A 25029-nucleotide genomic window follows, 5' to 3' on the forward strand; every position below is an offset into this window, starting at 1 on the left:
AGAAAGGGAACTTTAATTAAAAAATTTTTGTTTTGTTTCTCAAGTTTGGATCTTGCTCTAGCCCAGGCTGACCTGGAATTCACTATGTAGTCTCATAATGAAACCCTACCTCAAAAAACCAAAGTAATAATAATAGTAATAATAGTAATGATTTATCTCAGGGTGGCCTTGAACTCACAGCGATCCTCCTACCTCTGCCTCCTGAGTGCTGGGATTAAAGGCATGTGCCACCATACCTGGCTTTAATAAAAATCTTTGCTGACTTAAGATCAAATGTATAATTACAGGCCGAAAATTATAAAGCATGAGGTCATCTAAATTTCTTTAAAAAAAAAAAAAGGCTTCTTTGTAGAAGAAACAAGAGTTTGTAGAATGGCGGGTCCTTGTTTTGTGTAAAATTAGGTCACTAAATGTAATGCTTTTGATACCTCAATCTTTTAATCTTCAAAAAAAGGTCTACAGCATTACTTCCTAAGGAACCCAGTGTGGTGGTGCATTCCAGGTCAGCCTGAGCTAGAATGAGACCCTACCTCAAAAAATAAAAAAAATAAAAAAAAATCACCAGAGACCAAAACACAAGATAAATTTCATTTCTATATTTCAGAAAACCTACTTGAATACACTTTGAAACAAGAGTACAACAAAATAGAATATACTTCAAATGTTGAATATACAAACTATTATAGTTCAAATCTGAACACTGGTACTTTCCCTCTTAAACGTCAACTAAAAAAGGAGAAAGAGAAAGGGGGAGAAGAACGAAGGAAAGAGATAGAAAAGAATGAGCAAGAAAACAAACACCAGGTATTAGAGCTACCTGACAGAAATTCATGCTGAGTCCAAACTTCCAGGTGACAGTAGAACTGAACTGTGTCTGCACAGACGCAGGGTGAGTGACAGGCAGGTTACAGCCAAAGGCCAGAGCCGACTGTTCGTGAGTCCACAATTAAGAAACCGACAGACTTACACTACCATATAAAATGTTACATGTAAATTCTATAACAATACTGTGCTAGGTACAAGATTTTTAAAATTTTTCTTTTAATAAAAAAGCTTTACACAAACAAGCCATTAGCTTATTTCAAGGAAGAAAACCAAAAATTAATCTAAGGCCTTTGTTTTAAATCAGCTTAAGCTATATGATATTTAAAAAAAAAGTCGCACTAGATCTTTTTTGCTATCCTTTCTTTAGCTTTTGGATCCATTCAATTCACATTCTATAATACCTATATTAGCAGAGTCTTCACATAGCACCAGTTAAGTGAGTACTGTGCAAACACAGTGAGAATTGCTGGTATGCATATAAAATGCATCAAAAATTGCTATATGTAACAATGAGATCACCCATCCCACCCCTCCCCACTGAAACCTAGAGAGCCTCTTACAGGCGTTAGTGTTCCAACTCTTAGTGTGACGTGGTTTGTAGTGAGCTGCTTGGTCCCTTCCAGTCCTTTCCTTACTGACGGGTTCAGCTGTTCCTACTGTAAGAGGCAGTTTTCTGTCAGCATCTCAGTGTGTAGTTCACGTCCCACTGAAACATGGGATAGGTAACGTGTTTATTTCCAGTAAGTCTGACTGCATTCTCATGTGCACTAACAATGCTTTAAAGTCTTCTCCGACTTCCCTTGGTGACTCCCCTTGCACATGGTGGTCAGCATCGGGTCCGCCCTGGAGCCGCTATCTATTTCTCACACGTCACTAGTCCTTCAGTTTTCATAGTCACAGGAAGAGCGATAGCAGAGGGGGCACTGACCACCACTACGTGGGTGACTGTCTTACTCCCATCCGCCGGCTTCTCTTCCACCAGCTGCAGAGTTTTCACATCATGTTCCTGCTTTTTAGCCACTGCTTCCGGTTTAACCTCGGGCCCTTTTATGACGGCACTGATCACTCGAGGAGGAGTCTGGCCAGAAGCCTGCTGGGCAGGCACCGATAGTCTCATGACAGGTGTACCGTGGGCTATTGAAACAGGGGTAAGTGCTCTCACAGCCAGTGGGGTTCCCACAATGTTAATGCTTCCTGACCCGCTCAGATTGGACTTTGTCTGCAGTTGACACTGTGCAAGCTGTGTGGCAGGGATGGTGATAATTTTGGCAGGCTGCATGGTAATTTTGTCTCCGTTTTCGGCAGAGGCTGGCACCACCGTAGGGATTGTCTGAATGACTACCTTTGGAGAGGTTGCTGTTGTTGGACTAGTGCTGGTTATTAATGGTGTACCTGCATTGACAGACTGAACTGCCACAGTTGAAATCTTCTGACCCAATGATGTCATTACCACAGGAACTTGCATTGCCACACGAACTGTCCTAGGAAATTAAAAAAAAAGAAGATGACTGATTATACTTAACACTAATCTGGAAAACAAGTCTCATGTAAGAGAATACAAACCCAAAATGCTCAAATCTAGAACTGCCGCCTATGTGTCCAACATTTATAGGTATGCTGCTAATCCCTGATGTTTAGAGTAAGAAATGTCATTAAAGTCCACCTATAAAACTACAAGTCAATCCAACTCGACTTTAACACAACAGAGTGCCTCCTCTGCGTCTGTCTCCTCGCTGAGGCACCGTGGAGAGAACCGAGGGTCTCCGGCTGGCCAAGCACTCTGGAATGGAGTGCAGCCCCGCCTTTCTCTTTCCTCATTGAGGTCTTGCTAACTCAGTAGCCTAAATGAACTCTGTAGCCAAGGCAGGCCTCAGAAACCTGTGATCCTCCTGCCTCAACCTCTACAGTAGCTGGAATTACAGGTATGTTCCATCAGGCCTGGCTGAAAATAAAACTTCAGCACTTTTCAAGCTCCTGATGGGGTGGGTTCTTAGAATGCTACCTAGTATGGACTAAACAAACAGGCATTTCATTCACACCAAGGAGTCTTTTCCAAAGGGAGGGAGCGAGGGAAATAAGCTACAACTTACTGCCTCACCTACCTTGCAGCTGCTGAGGCTGACACAGAGGCCGTGGGGGTAGGAGATTTGGATGAAGCATCGTGGCCCGGGGACGTGACAGTCACGACTCGAGCACCCCCCCTCTCTGCTCGGGAGCAGTGCAGAGAGGAGTTCTTCCCCGCACGGACAGAAGCTGCTTTCAGGAGACTTTCTGCAGACAGTGACACTCGTTCTAATGATTTGTCATCAGTAGCTGGTGACAAGTCTTCATTGCAGGCCTCACTTTTGTCATCATCGATGACCACTATGTTTTTGGGCATATCCTTGAACTGATACACAAGCCTCTGTCCTTCCACCTTGGCAAGAATTCCCCTTTGGTAGTAGTATCTGTGAGGGGAAATGACTCATGAATCAAGTGTACCGCCGCCCTCACCCAGACAAAAAGGCACACAGCAAGCATGAACACAAATGCTCACTTACTCTGCGAGACACAAGAGCGAGCCCTTACTGCTGGGACTGCTCTAAAGGCTCAGATCTGCTGTAGGAGGGCAGCGGCCGCGCGTTGCCACAGGCTGAGCCGGTGTGGGGCACACCCCCTACCACTCAGCTATAGCTCCAGCCCTACCTGCGGCCCACGGTCCACTCAGATGCTGGGACTATGGGTATATGCCACCATGCAGAGGTACTTTTTTTTTTTTTTTAATTGTGTGTGTGTGTGTAGGTTTATGGGCACACCAGGGTCTCTTGATGATGCAAATGAATGCCCATCCAGCTTTCCATTGGCAATGGGGAATTGAACCCAGCCAGCAGGCTTTATAAGCAAGCAGCTTTAACTACTGAACCATCTTCCCAGCCCCTTACTCTCATTATTTTCCCAAGCACCCACACCTTGGGAGGCATAGGTAGGAGGATTGCTGTGAGTTCAAGGCCACCCTGAGACTACATAGTGAATTACAGGTCAGCCTGAACTAGAATAAGACCCTACCTTGAAAGCCCAGAAATAATAGCAATTATTATTATTATTACTTAACCTAAACACAGACTACTGACCCTAGTAGGAATTCTATTCTAATATACATATGTGTGTTCTAAAACACAGTGTGGAAGTTTCATGGATTTCTCACACTAACAAAACTCACAAAACATTTTCATTACCAAAATAAAGCCAGTTTACATTTCCAAGAACTAAAAAAGGTAATTTTGAAAATATTTCATTTTTAAGTTATGTGAGTGTGTGTGTATATGAAAGAAAGGGAGGGAGAGACTGTATGAATGTGCGTCCCAGAATCCCTTGCCATTGCAAATGGTTGCCAAATGCATGCGCCACTTTTTGCATCTGCTTTTCCATGGGTGGCTGGGGAACTGATTCCAGGCTAGCAGGCTTTATACAAGTGCAGCCATCTCTCCAGCCCTGGTTTGGTTGTTTTTGTTTTGTTTGTTTTTATTTCACGTTTTTTGTTTTGTTTTGTTTTAATGACAACGCAATTATGCCCCGGCCACATAAAGGTCTTTCTACTCTCCCAACTTCCAAGAGAGTGACCCAAAGCACTGCCATGTGCCAACAGACAGTCACAAAATTTATGGCCCACAGATGCTCGTGCTGGTTCCTGGGCCCAACAAGGTACTTTCAAAAGCCTAGTCTCACTCCCTATGTGACCCAATCATTTCTGCTGGCTTGTAGAACATGAGAAGTTTAATGACGACCTCTGGCTATAACTGACCAATAGCAGGCATAGTGGACCTGTCTTTCCCCAAAACGTTGCAGAACTGTTATAGCAAACAGGACCGCTACCGTCAAGGAACAAGTTACTCTGGGCTCCTTTCTGACCACAGCGGCTATGTGGAAGCAGCTCCCACTTCAATGGGGGCCACTCATGGTTTGGTTTTTTGAGACAGCAGCTCATGTAGCCCAGGATGGCTTCAGACTTCCTATGTAGTTCCTATGTAAGCTGACCTTAAACTCCTGATCCTCCTATCTCTACCTCCCAAATGCTAGAAAGATAAGCATGTGCCCCCCCCCCCACGCCTGGCCTGAGTTCTGCTACTGTTGGTTTGTTTGTTTGAGGCAGGGTCTTGTTTCAGCCCAGGTTGTCCTGGAATTAACTATGTAGTCTTAGGGTAGCCTCAAACTCATGGTGATCCTACCTTGGTCTCCCAAGTATTTGTTTATTTTATTTTTCCAAAGTAGCGTCTTCCTGTAGCCCAGGCTGAGCTGAAATTCATTATGTAATCTCAGGGTAGCCTCGAATTCATGGCAGTCCTCTTATCTCTGCCTCCCAGATACTGGGAAAGGTGTGTACCACCACACCCAGCTTGAGTTTTAATTTTTAAAAGGCCTACAATTTAAGAATCTCCATTAAGAAACAGTTCCAAGTGTAGAATAAATTTTCTAGGGCTGGAAATATGACTTAGCGGTTAGGTGCTTTTACCTATGAAGCCCAAGGACCCAGGCTTGAGTCTCCAGGTCCCACATAAGTCAAATGCACAAAGTGGTACATGCATCTGGAGTACATTTGCATTGGTTACAGGCCCTGGCATGCCCACCCCCCTCTCTCTCTTCCTCTCTGTCTCAAATGAATATAAAATAATGTATTTTCTTTTTTTTCCTTAATTTGAGAAACAAAGTATGTGTAAGCCAGAGCCTACTGCCACTGCAAACAAATTCCAGACACATGCCACTTTGGGCATGTGGCTTTACCTGGGTAGTGGGGAATTGAACCCAGGCCATCAAGTTTTGCAAGTTAGTAGCTTTTACCACTGACTTGTCACAACAGCCTGAGTTGAGTCCCTAATACGTATACATATACAGATGTAGTAGTGCATGTTCACAATCCCAACACTGCTGAGGCGGGATGGGAGGTGGTGAGAGACTCCCCAGAAGCTTAAAGGCCAGCTAGTTTTGTGTACATAGTGGGGAGCAAGACACCCTATCTTGGAGCTACAGAGATGCCTCAGTGGTTAAGGCACTTGCCTGTGATGCCTAACCAGGGTTCAATTCCCCAGTACCCACAAAAAGCCAAATGCACAAAGTGGTGCATGCATCTGGAGTTTGGTTGCAGAGGCCTGGTGCACCTATTCATAGTCTCTCTTCTTGCAAATGAATAAGATACTAAAGGCCCAGGTGTGGTGGCACACGCCTCTAATCCCAGCACTACGGAGGCAGAGATAGGTGGATCACTGTGAGTTCAAGACCACCCTGAGACTACAGTGAATTCCAGGTCAGCCTGGGCTAGAGAGTGTGACCCTACCTCAGAAAAAATAAGTAAGTAAACAAACAGAAAAAAAGAGACGCTGTCTCAAACAGGGTGGAAGGCAAGAACTGACACTGGAGGTTGTCCTGTGGCCTCCACGCACGCACCATGGCATACCCACATCTGCACTTAGACACACACAGAGAGAGACAGACACACAGAGATTTAATATATTAAGGGAATCAAACAGCTACCAGACAATACAGATAAGTACGGTATGTTCTCACCTCAAAGCTCGTCCCATAGTTTCATAGTTCATGTCCGGCTTATTCTTGTGTTTTCCCCAAAGCTTGGAGACAGCCTTAGAATCCACAAGCTTGAATATGCCCTTTTCTCTCTGAGTCCACTTAATATACCTGGGACAAGTATTTTTATCCTGTAGTAGATCTAAAAGAAACTCCCATAAATAGGTTGTGTTTCCTGTAAAAACAAAAAGCACAAATAATGAAATATTACTTTAAAATTCATTAACATGATTAATAGCAAATAAAATATCCTTATTTCTAACAAAAAATTCTAAATATACTTGGTTTGCTGGTTTTTAAATATGTATGCTTCCAGTTAGAATGTTAATGTAACTAACAAAGGTCATTTGGAATTCTATATTGTCATGTATCCTGTGTACCCTAATTTCAGGTTCAGTAAAGGCAACAGCATTATGCTTAGTTCAATGTTAACCTAAATTAAAGAGAATCGAATTTGTTAATTTATGCAGATATGAATTCTGAATAATTAATTTGCACACTTATATTCTAAATCTAAATCCTTACTAAATTTGTCAAAATGTAGGGATCTAATTTATTTTTATTTTTCTATTTGAGAGAGACAGAGAAGAAAGAGAAAGGGTGTGCCAGGGCCTCCAGCTGCTACAAATGAACTCGAGATACATGCGCCACCTTGTGCTCCTGGAGAATCAAACCTGGATCCTTTGGCTTTAAAGGCAAGCACCTTAACCACTAAGCCAGCTCTCCGTCCCTAATTTTTTGATTTTTAAAAAATATTTGGGGGCTGGAGAGATGGCTTAGCAGTTAAGCACTTGCCTGTGAAGTCTAAGGACCCCAGTTCGAGGCTCGATTCTCCAGGACCCAAGTTAGCCAGATGCACAAGGGGGCGCACGCATCTGGAGTTCGTTTGCAGTGGTTGGAAGCCCTGGTGCGCCCATTCTTTCTCTCTCCGTCTCTCTATCTCTGCCTCTTTCTCTCTCTATCACTCTCAAATAAATAAATAAAAATGAAAAAAAATTAAAAAAAATATTTGGGACTGGGGAGAGTGCTCCATGGTTAAAGGCACTTGCTTGTAAAGACAAATGCACACATTGCGTGTGTCTGGCGTGACAGAAGGCCCTGGTGCGCCCATCTCTCCCGCCCCCCAATGCGCTGCTTGTATTTATTTGTAAGGAGAGAGAAAGAGAATGAAAGTGAGTCTTTCTACTGATTATACCCAGCACTGCCAAGACAAGTAATATACTAAGAGCACTTTATGACATACGAACAACTCAGCTAAAGATACTTGTGCTCAGTCTTAATTAATGGGAACACCATTCAATGAAGAAGGAAACTCACCAAGCCTTTCTCTCATGTTAACTACATTTATTAGCTCTGCCTCACACTAGTAGCAACATCTGAAAATGAGGAAACATCCACACATTTCTACCAAATAAAACTTATCTATAACACAGTGTGCATAAAGCATAAACAAAAGGGCTAGAAAGATGGGTCAGTGGTTAAGGCTCTTGCCGGCAAAGCCTAAGGACCAGAGTTCGATGCCCCAATAACCACAAAGCCTGATCCACTAAGTGGTGCATACGTCTAGAGCTCATTTGCAGTGGCAGGCAGTCCTGGCATGCCCATACTCACTGTGTCTCCCCAGCCCCACAAATAAATAAATAAATAGATTTTTTTAAAAGCATAAAGTAGAAGATCTGGTCTCTGCCTCAAGGAATTCACTATTTTGTAAGGAAGTAAAAAGGTAAGACAAGTTAGATTAAAAAAAAAAAAAAACACAACAGGGCTGGATAGATGGCTCAGTGGTTAAAGGTATTTGCTTGAAAGGCCTAAAGACAGGTTTGATTCCCCAGTACCCACGTAAAGTAAAATGCACTAAGTGGCGCTTGCATCTGGAGTTTGTTTTCAGTGGCAGGAAGTCCTGGTGTGCCCATCCTCACTCTGTCTCCTCTCTCTCTGATTGTATACATAAAGAAGTAAAACTTTTTAAAAAGATAACACAAGCTGAGTGTGGTGGTGCACACCTTTAATCCCAGTCTAGGGAGGCAGAGATGAGCATCCCCATGAGTTCAAGGCCATCCTGAGACTACATAGTAAATTCCAGGTCAGACTGGGCTAGAGGGAGACCGTACCCCGAATCCTTCCCTCCTAAGGAAAACAGTAATATATTAAAATCATTATGTAATTTTATATTCCAAATCACAGAAAACAATGCCTGAGATTCCAGGAATGATAGTAAAATAGATTGGCAAAACATCATGAAATCATGGAAGTTGGCTGAAAACATGCATAAGAAGAAATAATAATAAGGAAAAATGAATTTTTTAAATTTATTGCTTTCACGCTTCTATGAGCAGAGGTCCTTAAACTGAGGAAACACAGAAGAGTGCTGAGAAGTGAAAGACGACACACAGGCTCCGCCCAGTCACCGCAACGTCTGGACTAACAATCCCTTTTCTATGCCCCTGAATCCTGACCCGTTACAGGCTTCATGAGAAGTTTCCAAGCCAACCAACTGCTACTCTATCTTCTTTGACCAAAATATGCATGTGTTTCCTGTGCTTAATACAATGGATTCATTAGTAACTCCTAGCTGAGTCCAGTATGCACTTGGACTACCCTTCAGCGTCACATTCATCACCTCTGCAGAGGTGGTGTATAAGTATCACGGCCTCGGAACTCCTAAACTATCATTTAGCCACATCAAAACCTGGAGCTGTGTGGCTAAAAGCACTTGCTTCCAAAGCCTGCTGGTCTGGGTTCAATGCCCCGCCCCACAGTGAACACAGCCGGCAGTGCCTTTACAGCAGCAAGAGGCCCTGGTGTGCTCGTGCTCTCTCTCACTTTCATTTTTTTAATTGTCTGAAAATATGGAGCTACAGGAATTTTAATTTGTTTACAACCAGGGGATTACCAGTTCCTAGAGAAGACATGGTACAAGTCAGGAGACCGTTTACTCTGGAAGAAATGTTTGCAAATCACAGGCAACGCTTCATACATAGTAGGAATTCTTCCATGTTTATTGAATTAATTAGACTCATCAACATGCAGGAAGCTACCTTTGTCAGGTAAGGCACTTATAATTATTTTGCAAAGGAAGTGACAATGGGTAAATCTTGAAATAGCATTGATTTGTAGCAAGTTTAATCTTCACATTACCACACCTGCTTCAAATTTACTAACTCTAGATTTTTAATAAAAAGTGATGGGGGGGGGGGCTAGAGAGACGGCTTAGCATTTGGCAGGAGAGCCTAAGGACCCAGGTTCAATTCCCCAGTACACACGTAAGCCAGATGCACAAGGTGGCACATGCGTCTGGAGTTAAGTTTCCAGTGGCTGGAGGCCATGGGACACCATATCATCTCTCATAAATAAATAAAGGGCTGGAGAGATGGCTCAGCAGTAAGGAGCTTGCCAGCAAAGCCAAAGGGACTCAGGTTGAATTCCCTAGAACCCACATAAGCCAGATGTACCAGGTGGTGTATGTGCCTGGAGTTCACTTGTTTGCAGTGGCTAGAGGCCCTGGCACACCCATTCACTCTGTCTTTCCAATAAATGAATAAATGGATAAATAAGAGTATTTTTATGGTGATGATCTGGGGATAGGGGTGTGACTCAGGAGTAGAATGCTTATTTAGGATATGCAAGGCCCTGGGTTCCACACTTAACACTATAAAACAAAATCAGAAATAATTGTAAATTTAGTTGCAAGAACTAAACAGCAAAATATTTTTGGAAAATGTATTTCTTTTTTTGTTTTATTGAGACTATCTTGCAAATACTTGCTACTATCTAACTTTAAGTTTTGGGTTTTTCTAGCACATGCATACAGAATATGTGTGGTGTGTGTGTAGTATATGCAAGTTTGTGCAGATGTGCACTCTGGTATGCGAGCAGAGGCCTGGGGACATCAGTTGTCCTCTTGTTTTTCCTCATCTGCCTGTTTCCTTGAGATGGAGTAGTCTCTCTCTCAACCAAAAACTACTGTCTTCCCCACCAACTCTCTGGTCCCCACCTCCACTGGACTGGGATACATGCTTTAATGGCCCTGTTCGGCTTACTTACAAGGGTACCTGGGAATCAAATTTGGGCAGTCTCAGGCCCCCATGCTTGTAACACAAGCACTGAGAGACTGATCCCTATCCACAGCCCTTCAAAGCTTTTTTGAGACAGGGTCTTGTAGTGTAAGCTGGCCTTCAACTATGTAGCTGCAGAGTGCTTGGAGTACAGACATGAGCTACCATACCCAGTTGCATGCTATGCTGGGAATCAAGCCCAGGGCTCTGTGTATTCTACTCAAGCACTCAATCAACTAAGCTATCTCCCCAACCCTTAAATATAGATTCTAAGACAACAGCCGGGCGTGGTGGCGCACGCCTTTAATCCCAGCACTCAAGGAGGCAGAGGTAGGAGGATCACTGTGAGTTTGAGCCACCCTGAGACTGCAGAGTGAATTCTAGGTCAGCCTGGACCAGAGTGAGACCCTACCTCGAACCCCCACCAAAAAAAAGATTCAAAGACAAAAGAAACCCAATACATTAGAAATATGAAATGGCCAAAGGCAGGTAAGGAAATAAAAGTATCTGAGGGCTGGAGAGATGGCTTGGCAGTTAAGGTGCTTGCTTGCAAAGTCTACGGACCCAGTTTGATCCCCCAGGACTCATGTAAGCCAGATGCACAAAGTAGCACATGGTTCTGGAATTTGTTTGCAGTGGCAAGAGGCCCTGGTATGCCCATTCTCTCAGTATCTGTGTCTCTGTCTCCCTCTCTCTCCCTAAGTAAATTTTAAAATAGTAACTGACATCTTTCCCAAATCAACCCAACCAATCTTGAAAGTGATTTTTTTCTGTTTTAGGTTCTTTTTGGTTTGGTTTTGCTTTTGAGGTAGTATCTCACTCTAGCCCAGGCTGACCTGGAACTCACTCTGTAGCCCAGGCTGGCCTCAAGTTCCTGGCAATCCTACTTCAATCTCCCAAATGCTAGGATTACAGGCATGAGCCACCATTGCCAGCTGTTTTGTTTTGTTTTGTTTTTGCTGCTGTTGTTTTTTGGGGGGAGTGATTTACCTAAATACCCAATTACTTTGTTGACTGACTTTTTTTTTCTTTCCCAACATTAAAGATCAAACCCAGAGCCTTGCTGAGCTTAAGGCCCTTTGTAGACTATGCTTACTTTTTCTCTTCACCAGTTCTGGGTCAGTAAACCTATTAGGGAAATAAATGTATTTTTTTAATATTTTAACTGAAAAACTGAATTTAGCTAGCCTTTAATTCCTGTGCTACACTTGGCCACTTAAGAACTACATAGGTCTAAGCCCGGCAGGGTGGCGTATGCCTTTAATCCCAGCCCTCGGGAGGCAGAGGTAGGAGGATCACCGTGAGTTTGAGGTTTGAGGCCACCCTGAGAGTACTGAGTGAATTCCAGGTCAGCCTGAGCTAGAGTGAGACCCTACCTCAAAAAAAAAAAAGAAAAAAGAAAAGAAAAGAAAGAAAGAAAGAAAAGAAAAACGTAGGTCTGGAGAGATGGCTCAGAAGTGTGTTTTCTGTGCAATCATGAGGAGGGGTCTGAAACCTCCAGAATTCAAATCTATAGACCCCATATAAACACTTAGGTAAGGCCACACATGCCTGTAACTGCAGTCCCACAAAGAGGAGCAGAGAGACCAAGGAATCGCCCAGGCCTGTGAGCGAAGAGCAAACACCAGTATCACTTAGGAGAATAGGACCAAGCACAAGAGCCATGGAGCAGGACACCCAATGTTCAGCTCTAGACCCTAATGGCAAGCTCGTGGGGCACTGCCAGGCCACAGAGACATGCACACACCCCACACAAGTAAGCCAAAAAGAAAAATAAAAAAAGGAAAGAAAGAGGACTCAGCAATTAAGGAATTTGCCTGCAAGGCCTTATCACCCAGGTTCGGTTCCTCAGTACCCATGCAAAGTCACATGCATCCAGAGTTCATCTGCAGTGGTTGAAGGGCCTAATGCACCCATTCTCTGTCTGTCTCTCTTATCTCTCTCTATCTACTTGCAAATGAACAGATAAAAAATAAAATAAATAAATATGGAAACCTCGTTAATTCAGGTGGCTCTATGTGAGGATGCAAGCTATTCTACACGTCTGTAAAGAACATGGTTTGCAAACCGGGCATGGTGGCACACGCCTTTAATCCCAACACTCAAAAGGCAGAGGTAGGAGGATTGCCATGAGTTTGAGGCACCCTGGGACTGCAGATTCCACAGTGGAATTCCAGGTCAGCCTGGACCCTACCTCGAAAAACCAAAAAAAAAAAAAATATATATATATATATATATATATATATATATGGTTTGCCATTGCCCTAAGTCACCAAACACAAGGGTCTGCTACCTTACACTCCCATGGTATAGTTATGCCTGTGCTCTGTGCTCTGTGAGGTAGCTACTTGGACGGCAGGAGTACAAATCATTTACAGATGCAAAAATGTTACCTGACTAGAAAGAAAAAAATCTCATCTCCAAAATCACCTTCCCAAAATTACCTTTTCCTTCTCTGGGTTTCTTCTTGATTCCCAGTTCAGGAGACCCATTGGAAATTGGTGATTGCTGGGTCTTTGGTTTACGGCCAACTGAAAAAGTAAGATACTAATATCACAAACCAAAAACAGGGAGAATAACTTGCATGACTAGTACTCTTAGATAACACATTATTTACTAAACCAGATACTAATATGCATAATACTCAGTCAAACAGATATGGTGGTATAACTCAGGAAGCTGAGGCAGGAGGACTGCTCCAAGTTTGAGGACAGCCTGGACCATAAAGTAAATTCAAAACCAGTCTGGGCTACAGAGTGAAACCCTGCCTCAAAAATATTCTGTTGCTGAGGAGGGAGTTCAGTAGAACAATTGTCTAGTATCATGCACAAGGCAATTTTCAGCACAGTTCCCTTCAAAGACAATGCAGTAAAATTTCTTCTAAAAGGGACTTCACCGGAAACACTTCTGCAGTAAAACAGTGAAGAGTCTCAATGGAGATGACGTCGCGTACTTCCACGTGCAGTCAGGTCCTTACACTGCTAACCTGTTACACTGATATAACGAATCCTACAGTTTTCTGTTGTCTGGGATTGTTAGAAGCAGTTCTACTTGCTTTCTGCAGAGGATTTGATCATCCATGAAGCCCTTTGAACTCAAGTGAAGAAAAATAAAAAAACATTAAACACTATTCACTGCTCTGAGCCAGATAATTCACCGGAATTTTAAGGAAGTGTTGAAATTTCCTGTCAACCTGCAGCTGGGCTGTAAGATTAAAGACAAACTCTGCGAAATGATATGCGCGCTTCTGCCATTTGTCCTCATTTCTGCCGCAGAGCTCAGTCAGACAAGTTCATCTTAGGAAAAGCAAAGGTCATGCTCCCTCAAAGGGAACACTCGGGAATAAATTATGTGACAACCTCGAAGGTTGGAATATTCAGATTAAACATATCACTAGTGACCTGGTGATTGTCAGACATCTGGACATTACGTAATTCTCTTGTTTGGAAAAAAAAAAATCTTATATATATTTGAGACAGAGAGAATGGGCATGCCACTGCAAATGAACTGCAGATGCATGTGCCATGTGCATCTGGCTTACATGGGTCCTGGGAACCTGGGTTCTTACACTTAGCAGGCAAGTGCCTTAACCACTAACTCATCTCTCCAGCCCAGTTCTCTTTTGCTTAACAAAGTTCATCATATAAAGACTTACATTAGTATTTTCTTGAGGAAGGGTCTCATTCTATCTCACATTAACCTGAAACTCCTCTGTCATACTAGGCTGGCCGAGAACTCCTCCTTCCTCAGCCTCTCAAGTGCTGGGATTAAATGAATGCACCACCACACTTGGATCCTAAATTAATGTTTCAACTGTTATTTACATGGATGCATGCATGTGTATAGGTGCACCAGGGTCTCTTGCAACTGCGAGTAAACATCACACGCATGAGCTACCTTTTGCATCTAGCTTTATGTTGGTGGCTAGGGAACTGAACCCAGGCCAGTAGGCTTTACAAGCAAGCATCTTACACCACTAAGCCATCTCCCAAGCCTCTCAAGTTAACTTTTTAAATGTTGAACGGTATCTTTTCTTAGAGAATCACAATATATTAAAGGCTTGAAGTAAAGGCTGTTCTATTAAAAAAATAACCTATTTCAGTTTGTATGTCTCAAAAGCACGTAGCCACAAAAATAAATTCTTTATGATTCATGCCCCCCCCCCAGCAATGAGCACAGAACCACATGTACTTCTCATTTCAATTTTTTTTTGTTTGTTTGTTTTTCGAGGTAGGGTCTCACTTTAGCACTTTTATCTCAGGCTGACCTGGAATTCACTATGGAGTCTCAGGGTGGCCTCGAACTCACAGCAATCCTCCTACTTCTGCATCCCGAGTTCTGGGATGAAAGGTGTGCGCCACCATGCCCAGCATCTTAAAAAAAATTTTAAGTGCTCACATTGGCAGCACATATACTAAAATTGGAATGATATAGAGAAGATTAGCATGGCCCTTGTGCAAGAATGATACACAAATTCGTAAAGTGTTCCATATTTTTTAAAAAAAAAATTTTAATTAATTTATTAGAGACAGAGATGGAAACAAAGAGGGAGAGAGAATGGGTGCGCCAGGGCCTCTAGCCACTGCAAACAAAATCCAAAGGCATGCACTGCCTTGTGCATCTGGCTTATGAGAAACCTGAAGAACCAAACCTGGGTCCTTAGGCTTCCCAGGCAAGTGCCTTAACCGCTAAGCCATCTCTCCTGCCCCGTTTTTAAAATTTATTAGCATTTAAATTTATCAGCATATACTAGTTGCACAAATCATGGAACTGTCATGCCTGCATATTACTACTTTGATCATTCACTGCCCTATTACCTTCCTGCTGCTCCTCGCCTCCAGGTCATCTCCATCATCCTAAATAGTGCCCCTTCTACTTTCATGGGTTTTTCTTGGGTGTCGGAATACAGTACACGTGGTATGATCAATGGCATATGCACATATGCATGTGGACTGTGTGTAGAGCTCAGAGGAGAGCCTCAGGTTCCTTCCACTTTTTACTCATTCTCACTCTATTGTTTTTCTAGCCAATCCAACTGACAAGTGAGCTCTGCAAACTCCCCAGGCGTATGTAGCCATGTCCAGCTATTGACACAGATGCTAGGATCTCAAACTCTGGGCAAATCATGCCCTTGCAGACCTTTGTACCACTACATCCCACTGTTACTGTTGTTATTATGTGACTGTGTGTGTGTGTATCTATGGATGGGATGGGTAGGAGGGAGGAATACACGTGACCAAGTGCACACCTGAGGACAACCTTGGAGTGTCTGTCCTCTCCTTCCATTTTGTTTGAGACAGGGTCTCTCCCTTGTTTGTTTGTTTGTTTTTTGTTCTTGTTTGGTTTGGTTTTTCGAGTAGGGTCTCACTCTAGCCCAGGCTGACCTGGAATTCACTATGGAGTCTCAGGGTGGCCTCAAACTCACAGCAATCCTCCTACCTCTGCCTCCCGAGTGCTGGGATAAAAGGCGTGCGCCACCATGCCCGGCTCTCCCTTGATTTTTTGCCACTTAAGTGTACACCAGTCTAGTTGCCCTATGAGGGTTCAGATTCTCTTTCCTAGTGCTCTGGGCATGTTGGGATCACTGATGTGTGCACCATTTTGTGCCCGGGTTTTCATGGGTAAAGCTGGGGGACTGAACTGGGGCCAGCAGGCTTGCATGCAAGCACCCTGAACCACTGAACCATCTCTTCCCAAGCCTCAATTCTGTTTTTAAGAAATATTATTTATTTATTTATTTATTTGACAGAGAAAGAGGGAAAGAAAACAACAGGATGTTGCACGCTAGGGTTTCCAGAACTCCAGATGCATGTGCCCCCTTGTCTATCTGGCTAACGTGGGTCCTGGGGAATCTAAGCCCAAATTCTGCTTTTTTGCCATAGGATCTCACCACACATTCCAGTCTGACCTAGAAATCACTATGTAGCTCAGTCTGGCCTAAAGTTCATGATGTTCCTGCCTTATCCATTCAACTGCTAATAGGTGCCTAGCTGATTCTGTGACTTGACTGTGAAAATTACAACAAACATGGGTATGTGGGAATCTCTATTGTTAGCTGACTTAGATTCCTGTAGGTAAATACCCAGGAGTATCATGTGGTAGTTCTGTTTTCAGTTTTTGTTTAAATATTTTTATTTATTTGATTTCAGAGAGAGAGAGAAATGATGGGTTAGCCAGGATGAACTCCAGATGCAAGTGCCACTCTGTGCATCTGACTTTACATGGGTATTGGGGAATTGGACCCATTCCATCATGCTTTGCAAGCAAACACTTTTAACCGCTGAGCCATTTGTCCAGCCTCCTATTTTCAGTTTGTTTGTTTGTTTTTTTTTTGAGGAACCCCATGAAGATTTCCATAGTAGCTGAACTAATTTGCACTCCTACCCACAGTGTGCATGCAAGCACTCCCCCCATTCCCTGCTGTGTTTAGGTGTTTTATTTTTTGGTATGTTTCTTTGTTCTTTCCTGTTATTGTTTTGTTCTGAGACAGAGTCTCATTCTTCAGTTCGGGCTGACCTGGAACTCACAGTGTAGCCCAGGATAGCCTCAAACTTTTGATAATCCTCTTGCTTCGTCCTCCCAAGTGCCAGGATTTTAAGAATGAGTATCATATCTGAATTTGTTTCTTGGATGACAACCATACTAAGTAGGGAGAGACGGACCTCAAATGTAGGATTTCTTATTTCTCATTTGATCTTGCTTGTATGTGGCGCATGCATATGTGTGTCCCTGTGGCATCCCAGGCGCTTGCCGGCAGAACACCCGATGTCCTGCTCATCTGCCCGCCCTTACTTGAGCCAGTCTCTTATGGTACTGGCACTTGCTAGTTTTTCACGAGTGCTGTCGATTCTTGGGTTTCTGCTCCCCTGTGGAGTTGGGGATATGGGCTTGTGTGGCCGTCCATCCCCAGCTGGTTATGTGGGGTCTGGGAATCAAACTTGAGCCATCTCTGAACTTCTTTAGGCCCTCATGCTCACACAGGAAATGCTCTTAGCCACTAAGCCACCTCTCCGACACCATCAAATGTAGTTCGGATTTGCACTCATTGACAGCTAAAGATATTGAACATTTTTTAATGTATTTATTGGGCAGTCTTTTTGAGAAGTAACTATTCATTTGCCTAGTATTAAGTGGTTGGATTATATGTTCTTTTTTTTATTTGTTTGATTTTTTTAACTTCTTTATCTCAAAAGGTTTAGTGGGTAGTGAGTAAAAAAAAAAAAGTGTGTGTATGCATGCACATACACATGTATGTTTTGCTAGGGACTAAACCCAGGGCCTTTAGTTGTTTTGTGGTTTGTTTGTTTTTTCTCAAGTTAGGGTCTCACTCTAGCCCAGGCTGACCTGGAACTCACTCTGAAGTCCCAGGCTGGTCTTGAATTCACAGTAATCCAGCTACCTCTGTCTCCCAAGTGCTGGGATTAAAGGCATGCATCACCATGGCCAGCTAACTTGTCTCTTTGAGATTAGTTAAACCAACATCAATCTTAAATCTAAAACATAAACTATTTTTTGTGTCCTTAGTAGGAACAATAGAAAAACATTCATCTGCTTTCTCAGAAACTTATAGACATACACAACCTTTTTTCTTTTTCATTGGTTCGTGGCTCTCTGGTGATGTAGGAATAGGAGAGGCATCCATTGGTTCCGACTCTTCAGTTGACACCTCCACTACAGTCTCTGTAATGACATCTGGCCTCATGGCAGCATGGATCAGCTCTGGAGGTGACACACAAGGAGGAACAAACACTTCCACTATAAAAAGAAGTTGAAAAGTTAAAATTCCCCACCCCATTAATATTCCTTATGTGGCTATTTCAATATTTTAAGGAAGTGAGGTTTATACTAAAAATTAATCAACACTAAGATAAGATCTTATTTGTGGGCTGGAGAGATGGCACAGACCTAAAAAGCCTAAAGACCCAGGTTAGATTCTCCAGGATCCACATAAGCCAGATGCACATGCATCTGGAATTCATCTACAGTGGCTACAGACCCTGGCATACCCACTCTCTCTCTCTCTCTCTTTCTCTCTCTCTAATATATATATGTATGTATATGTGTGTGTGTATATATGTATATATATGTATATATGTATATGTAAAATAAAGTATTAGAAAAATAAACTTATTCCTGAAGATATACCCAACATGATCTGAAGTACTCAGGGAGATGAAAACCCCCTCCTTTCAAGTTCATTATACTAATGCTTTGGATATTCTGGCTGTTGGGAAAAGTTTGAAAATAACAGTACAATAGTTCTTTAATAATTACTTTTATATATCCATCATTATTCTTTAATTGAGGAATACATCAACATGATACACAATTGAAAGGATTTGTAAGTAGGTATTGTGTAAGAAGTATGCACCTGTGTTTCATTGTTAATTTTTATAAACTATTTATATGATGCAAGTATGTGCATGTGTCAATGGATATGACAGGGTCTCTCACCACTGCACCAGACACTTGTGTCACTTTTTGCATTTGGCTTTCTGTAGGTGGCTAAGGAACTGATTCAATTCAGACTTTTTGATAAACTGTTCATTACAGACCAATGTTTAAATTTTTACTTAATAGAACCAGTCCAGGCATTTTTAGCTCACTAAATCAGTACATGCAGGTTGTATGTTAACTGATTTAATTAATTAATTTATGAAATTTATTTATGTATGAGATGGGGGGGACTAAGCCATCTCTCCAACCCTGTGGTGTTTCATTGCATGTAATAATGTTGCTCCAGCTTCCTTCAAATATGCTTGAATAATCAAAACATAAAATTTCTATTTCAAATTAGGAGATACAGTTACTATAATAACATAGATTAATGTGTTGACCAATAATATCCTAATTTTCTTCTCATATCCCTGAATAATGTATGGGGATTACTGTTCCAACTAAAAGATGGTTGGGGGTGTTAGTTTTTGTTTTGTTTTTCAAAGTAGGATCTTGCTCCAGCCTTCTGGGTGCTGGGATTAAAGGTACACCACGACACCCGGCAAGATGGTTGTTCTTATGCATATAAAAGGCCAATCTTACTGTATCATTTGCACATTAAATGAAAATCAGATCTGGCTGCTTACCTGGGTTGGTTACAGTGAGGCTAATGAATTAAAATCAAGACAAACTGAAATTAGTAAAAAATGACTACAAAGTCAGTGTGCAAGCACTTTGCAAGCTGAAAGGAATGGAATGGTAATAAGTGCCCTCTCTCCCTCCCATACCTGGTTCCCTAGTCACTGTTTACCAGTGGATCAAGGATTTAAAGTGGCTATAGGAAGCAAATAGGCCACTCATAATAATTATAAAGGCTTGCAATTTACCTAAAATTAAGGGAATTGACGTATCAATATGAGGAAGTATTTAATAAAGATGTGTTATGTGCCAAGTATGGTGTTGAATGCCTTTAATCCCAGCACTCGGGAGGCAGAGGTAGGGGGATTGATTGTAAATTCGAGATCACCCTGAGACTATGTAGTGAATTCCATGTCAGCCTGAGCTAAAATGCTAAAGTGAGACCCTATCTTGAAAAACAACCAAACAAACAAACAAACAAACAAAAAAGTGTTATATCGGGCTGGAGAGAAGGCTGAGCAGGTAAGGTGCTTGCTTGTGAAGCCTAAGGACCCAGGTTCAATTCCCTAGTACCAACATAAGCCAAATGCGTAAGATGGCACATGCATCTGGAGTTCCTTTGCAATGTCTTGAGGCCCTATTCTCTCTCTGTGTCTCTCTCTGTCTCATAAGTAAACTAATTTATTTATATCTTTTCTGTTTTTGTTTTGCAAGGTAGGGTTTCACTCTAGTCCAGGCTGACCTGGAATTCGCTATGTAGTCTTAGGGTGGCCTCAAACTCACAGTGATCCTCCCACCTCTGCCTCCCCAGTGCTGATATTAAAGGCCTGTGCCACCACACCCAGCATAAATAAATAAACTTTTAAAAAAAGATGTGTATGTCTATAGTGACTATTCTATGTATCACTTATTATGACATTTAATTCTGTATTTAAGGTTTTGGAGCCTTAGCAAATAAAGAACAATTATTATCAGGTACCTAATGTAGAACACATCTTTGGGAATTTGGCCAATAATCCCACTAAATCAAAGCCTTGGTCCTAACATGACGCGGTGTGGCGTCTGGCGCAGACGTGAAAAGCTTAGATGCACGTACCAGGACTCCTTGAACCCCTCAAGCAGGCAGGAGACTCCATGTGAAGCAGGGCCTCAGCAGCTTCAATGGTCTTATCTGCGCAGTGGGCATTACTGCTCTGAACTGACGCTTCAACTGGGGAAAACAAGTTCTCAGTTAAAGATGGACGAAGCACACTGGCAACCTAACCGTCACCGAGTACATATAACCTCCAGGCAGATAACTGTGTGAGCGCACTCTTAACAATTATTTAGTGAAGCAATTTAAAAACCAAAATCATTTCACATCTATGCTTTGTAAACTGAAGGTTCACCTCAAAAACAGTAAGCCTACTGCGGAAAACGCCACATGCTCGGGCTACAAAAGGTCACTGAGAAATCGTCAGTGGAGATAAACAACAGTGGACACTGCAAGTCTTAAGTTGGGCCAGCCAGGTCAAATGAGCTAACAGGTGCAATAGTGGCACATCTGTTATGGGGGAAGCCAACTGCTCTCTAATTGGACTGGAGGCCCACACCATGGGAGGGAATACATCCCTGATACTGAAAACCTACAACAGGGGTAGTCATGAGCCCCAGGGGTGTAACGTCTACTGCTGTATGGCTAAATGCATACACACACACACACACACACACACACACACACACACACACGTGCTCACCAAACTGCCTGGGGTAAGCACTTCTCTTAATTTTCATGTCCATTTATTAATGCAAATCTCACTGTGGGTTACAGAACATTCTCTTTTCAGATGGCAATGACCTTGGAATGACTCAAAAGGCACCACAGCACTGAGAGGTGACAGAGGCATGCTCAGCACTGAAACATTTGCCATATCACCCAAGGCTCAGGGTCCATTGTGGAAGAGGTGGTGGGAAGAAAGTAAGTGTCAAAGGAAGGACAGAACTCTTTACAGTGCACTCTTCCAGGCACAAAATGGCCCTGGATATCCATGACCTTGCAATGCCTGGCACTACCTACACCAGACCAGTATCATAGGAAAAAAAGATGATGACATCAAAATAAAACAGACTGATTGAGAGAGGGAAAGGATGTGATGGAGAGTGAAGTTGTGAGGGGGGAGGGAATTATAATGGTTTGTCTATAACTATGCAAGTTTTCAATAATTAAAAAACAAACAAACAGGGATGGAGAGATGGCTTAGTGATTAAGCACTTGCCTGTGAAGCCTAAGGACCCTGGTTCAAGGTTCGATTCCCCAGGATCCACGTTAGCCAGATGCACAAGGGGAACACACACATCTGGAGTTTGTTTGCAGTGGCTGGAAGCCCTGGCGTGCCCATTCTCTCTCTCTACCTCCCTCTTTCTCTGTCTGTTGCTCTCAAATAAATAAAAATTAAAAACAAACAAACAAACAAAAAAAGCCATGGTTTAGAGAGATGGTTTAGTGATTGAGGTGCTTGCCTGCACAGCTTAAGGTGGTGCATACATCTGGAGTTCGATTACAGGGGCTGGAGACCCTGGCATGCCCAATTTCTCTCTCTCTCTCTCTCTCTCTCTCATTAAAAAAAAAAAAAAAAAAAAAAAGCCAGCTGTGCTGTTGCATGCTTATAATCCTAGCACTCAGAAAGCCAAGACAGGATGGTATGAGATTTGCAACCAACCTGGGTTACACAGCAAGACCTTACTAAAAATAAATAAATAAATAAATGTAAAAACTCAATGAAAAAGCTGGGCATGGTGGCACATGCCTTTAATCCCAGCACTCAGGAGGCAGAGAGGTAGGAGGAATGCAATGAGTTTAAGGCCACCCTGAAAATACATAGTGAATTTCAGGTCAGCCTGAAGTAGATCAAGTAAGACCCAACCTCAGAGGAAAAAACTCAAAGAAGTTGATTAAAAATTGTGGTGGTTTGATTCAGGTGTCCCCTATAAATTTAGGTATGCTGAATGCTAGTCTCCCTTGCTGATAGCAATTGGAAATTAAAGCCTATTGGCAGCCCATTGTTGAGGGTGGGCTTATGGTGTTATAGCCAGTTTCCCCTTGCCAGTGTTTAGCATACCCTACTGTTGCTATTGTACACCTTATGTTGGCCAGGGGGTGATGTCCACCCTCTGCTCATGCCATTGTTTTCCCTGCCATCGTGGAGTGTCCCCTTGAGTCTATAAGCCAACATAAACCCCTTTTACCCAAAAGCTGCTCTCTTGGCCAGGTGATTTCTGCCAGCAATGCGAACCTGACTACAACAGTAATAGTTGGTACTCAGGAGTGGAATTGCTGCTAGGAACACCTGACTGTGTGGCTCTGGCATTTTGGAACTGATTTTCAAAAGGACTGTGAAAGGATTTGAAACCTTAGCCTAAAAGACACATTATACTGCTGTAAGTACAGCTTGATGGACTATTCTGGTCAGCGTTGAAAGACCTGAACTAAGTAAGAACTATGGACTGTGAGGTTTGGCTTATGAGGGTGATAAAGAGCTTTGCTTGGACTGGGCTACAAGCAATTTGTGTGAGAGGCTTGCTGTTATGGCCATATCCTGAGAAGTTGTGCAGGGTTGTTTTGCATAGAAACGGACTGGTGTGTGCAGAGGGATATGGCACAGAAAGAAATCTTTAGGCCAAAATTGCTGCATGTTCAGCTGCAATTGAGAGATTATAACCTTTGAGATTGGGCCAGCTAACCTGCACTGGGGCAACAGGAAGAATGTAGACTCTTTTGAAGGGGCCTGAGTGCTCAAGGAGTGTCCTGTTCTTCAAAGTCTGTTTTATTCCCCCCTGGATTAACACCCTATCTGGTATTGTGGAGTAGATGAAATGCAGGAAAAAGAGGGTCATTGAGTTTGCAATGCAATTTTGTGTTTTGACAACAGCCATGGGCAGTATGAGGCAGGTTTGCTGGATGCCTGCATAGAGACCCAGTGGAACCATAAGGATGAACCATGGGTTGCAGAGGAGATGCTGGGACCATGAGATGGCTGCCAAGGAGAACTGCCAGCCCCAGATGAAGTTTTCTAGAACTGTGAGTAGCCTAGCTGGAGTAGCAGAATTAGAACTCCAGATACTTGCTGCTGGTTAGAATTATCGGACTTAAGAGACTTGTCATTGGCTAGAGTTGTTGGTCTTGGAGCTAGAGTTTGATATTTACCCTGTTTTAAATCTTGTATTGGTTGAATATTTCTTTTTTTTTTCCATTTTATTTTATTTCTATTGACACCTTCCATAATTATAAATAATCCCATGGTAATTCCCTCCCTCCCCCCCCTTTCCCCTTTAAAACTCCACTCTCTTTATCTTATCCCCTCCTCCCCCTCTCAATCAGTCTCTCTTTTATTTTGATGTCATCATCTTTTCCTCCTATTATGATGGTCTTGTGTAGGCAGTGTCAGGCACTGTGAGGTCATGGATATCCAGGCCATTTTGTGTCTAGAGGAGCACATTGTAAGGAATCCTACCCTTCCTTTGGCTCTTATATTCTTTCCGCTACCTCTTCCGCAATGGACCCTGAGCCTTGGAAAGTGTGAGAGATTGCAGTGTTGAGCACTCCTGTCACTTCTCAGCACCATGGTGCCTTCTGAGTCATCCCAAGATCATTGCCATCTGAAAAGAAAAGATTCTCTACCAAAAGTGAGAGTAGCACTAATATATGTGTAGGAATATTAAGAGAAGTGCTTACTGGGCAGTTTGATGAGCATAGTACATACATTTAGCCAGACAGCAGCAGACATTTCACCCCTAGGGCTCATGACTACCCCTGTTGTAGGTTTTCAGTATCAGGGATGTATTCTCTCCCATGGAGCAGCGGGCCTCCAGTCAAATTTGAGGGCAGTTGCTTTCCCCCATAACAGACGTACCACTGTTGCACCTGTTGGCTCATTTGGCCTGGCTGGCCAAATGTAAGACTTGCAGTGTCCACTGTTGATTATCATCACTGGTGATTTCTCTCTCTCCATTGAACTGCATGCAGCATGGCTTCTTTCAGCTTTCTGTTGGCTGGTCTACATGAAGGAGGTTATCAGCTCAGCTCCAGCAGGGTTTCTCAGTGACCTTGCAGCCCAAGTATGTGCAGTCTTCAGCAATAGGGTAGGTTGAATATTTCTTTGTTATGCCCAGTGCCATCTTTTGCAGTGTGAATGTGTATTCTATTCCGTTATGGGTTTTGGGGGGACTTTTTGGTATTATGGCTCAGTTAAAACACCCTGGATTATGGGAATGTTTGAGTATCATTAAGACTGATAAAAACTATAAGGACCAGGAGTGGAATGTGGTGGTTTGACTCAGGTGTCCCCCATAAACTTAGGTATTTGAATGCTTGTCTCCCCAGCTGTTAGCAACTGGAAATTAAAGCCTCCTGGAAGTAGTGTATTATTGGGGGAAGGTTTATGGGTATTAAAGCCAGCTCCTCCTTTCTAGTCTTTTGCACACTCTCCTGTTCTGTTGTCTGCCTTATGTGGGGCAGGGAGTGACGTCATCATTTTTCCCC

General features: G+C 42.8%; 1 protein-coding gene and 2 non-coding genes across 17 annotated transcripts in view; 1 reads left to right on the plus strand and 2 right to left on the minus strand.

Moving 5' to 3' along the window:
• Positions 1-581: 581 nt before the first annotated feature.
• Positions 582-25029, minus strand: part of Elf2 (E74 like ETS transcription factor 2) — a 110941-nt gene continuing 86493 nt past the window's right edge. For 8 of the 15 annotated variants that reach the window (XM_045130998.1, XM_045130997.1, XM_045131000.1 and 5 more), the window contains 6 exons: positions 20608-20721; positions 18018-18191; positions 12881-12967; positions 6364-6556; positions 2928-3272; positions 582-2306 (listed from right to left, as the gene is read on the minus strand). In XM_045130998.1, the coding sequence (XP_044986933.1) occupies positions 1682-2306; positions 2928-3272; positions 6364-6556; positions 12881-12967; positions 18018-18191; positions 20608-20721 (1538 nt within the window). In that variant the 3' untranslated portion in view covers positions 582-1681. The remainder of the gene's footprint in view (positions 2307-2927; positions 3273-6363; positions 6557-12880; positions 12968-18017; positions 18192-20607; positions 20722-25029) is intronic. The other 7 variants (XM_004655824.2, XM_004655825.2, XM_045131008.1 and 4 more) reach the window with 3 other exon arrangements.
• Positions 4625-4758, minus strand: LOC123453902. The gene has a single exon (XR_006633073.1). It is a non-coding gene; the product is annotated as a small nucleolar RNA SNORA16B/SNORA16A family (small nucleolar RNA).
• LOC123453831 lies at positions 14827-14933 on the plus strand. Its single transcript, XR_006633009.1, has one exon. It is a non-coding gene; the product is annotated as a U6 spliceosomal RNA (small nuclear RNA).

The sequence above is a fragment of the Jaculus jaculus genome, chromosome 12 (assembly GCF_020740685.1).
Source record: "Jaculus jaculus isolate mJacJac1 chromosome 12, mJacJac1.mat.Y.cur, whole genome shotgun sequence".
NCBI lineage: Eukaryota > Metazoa > Chordata > Mammalia > Rodentia > Dipodidae > Jaculus > Jaculus jaculus.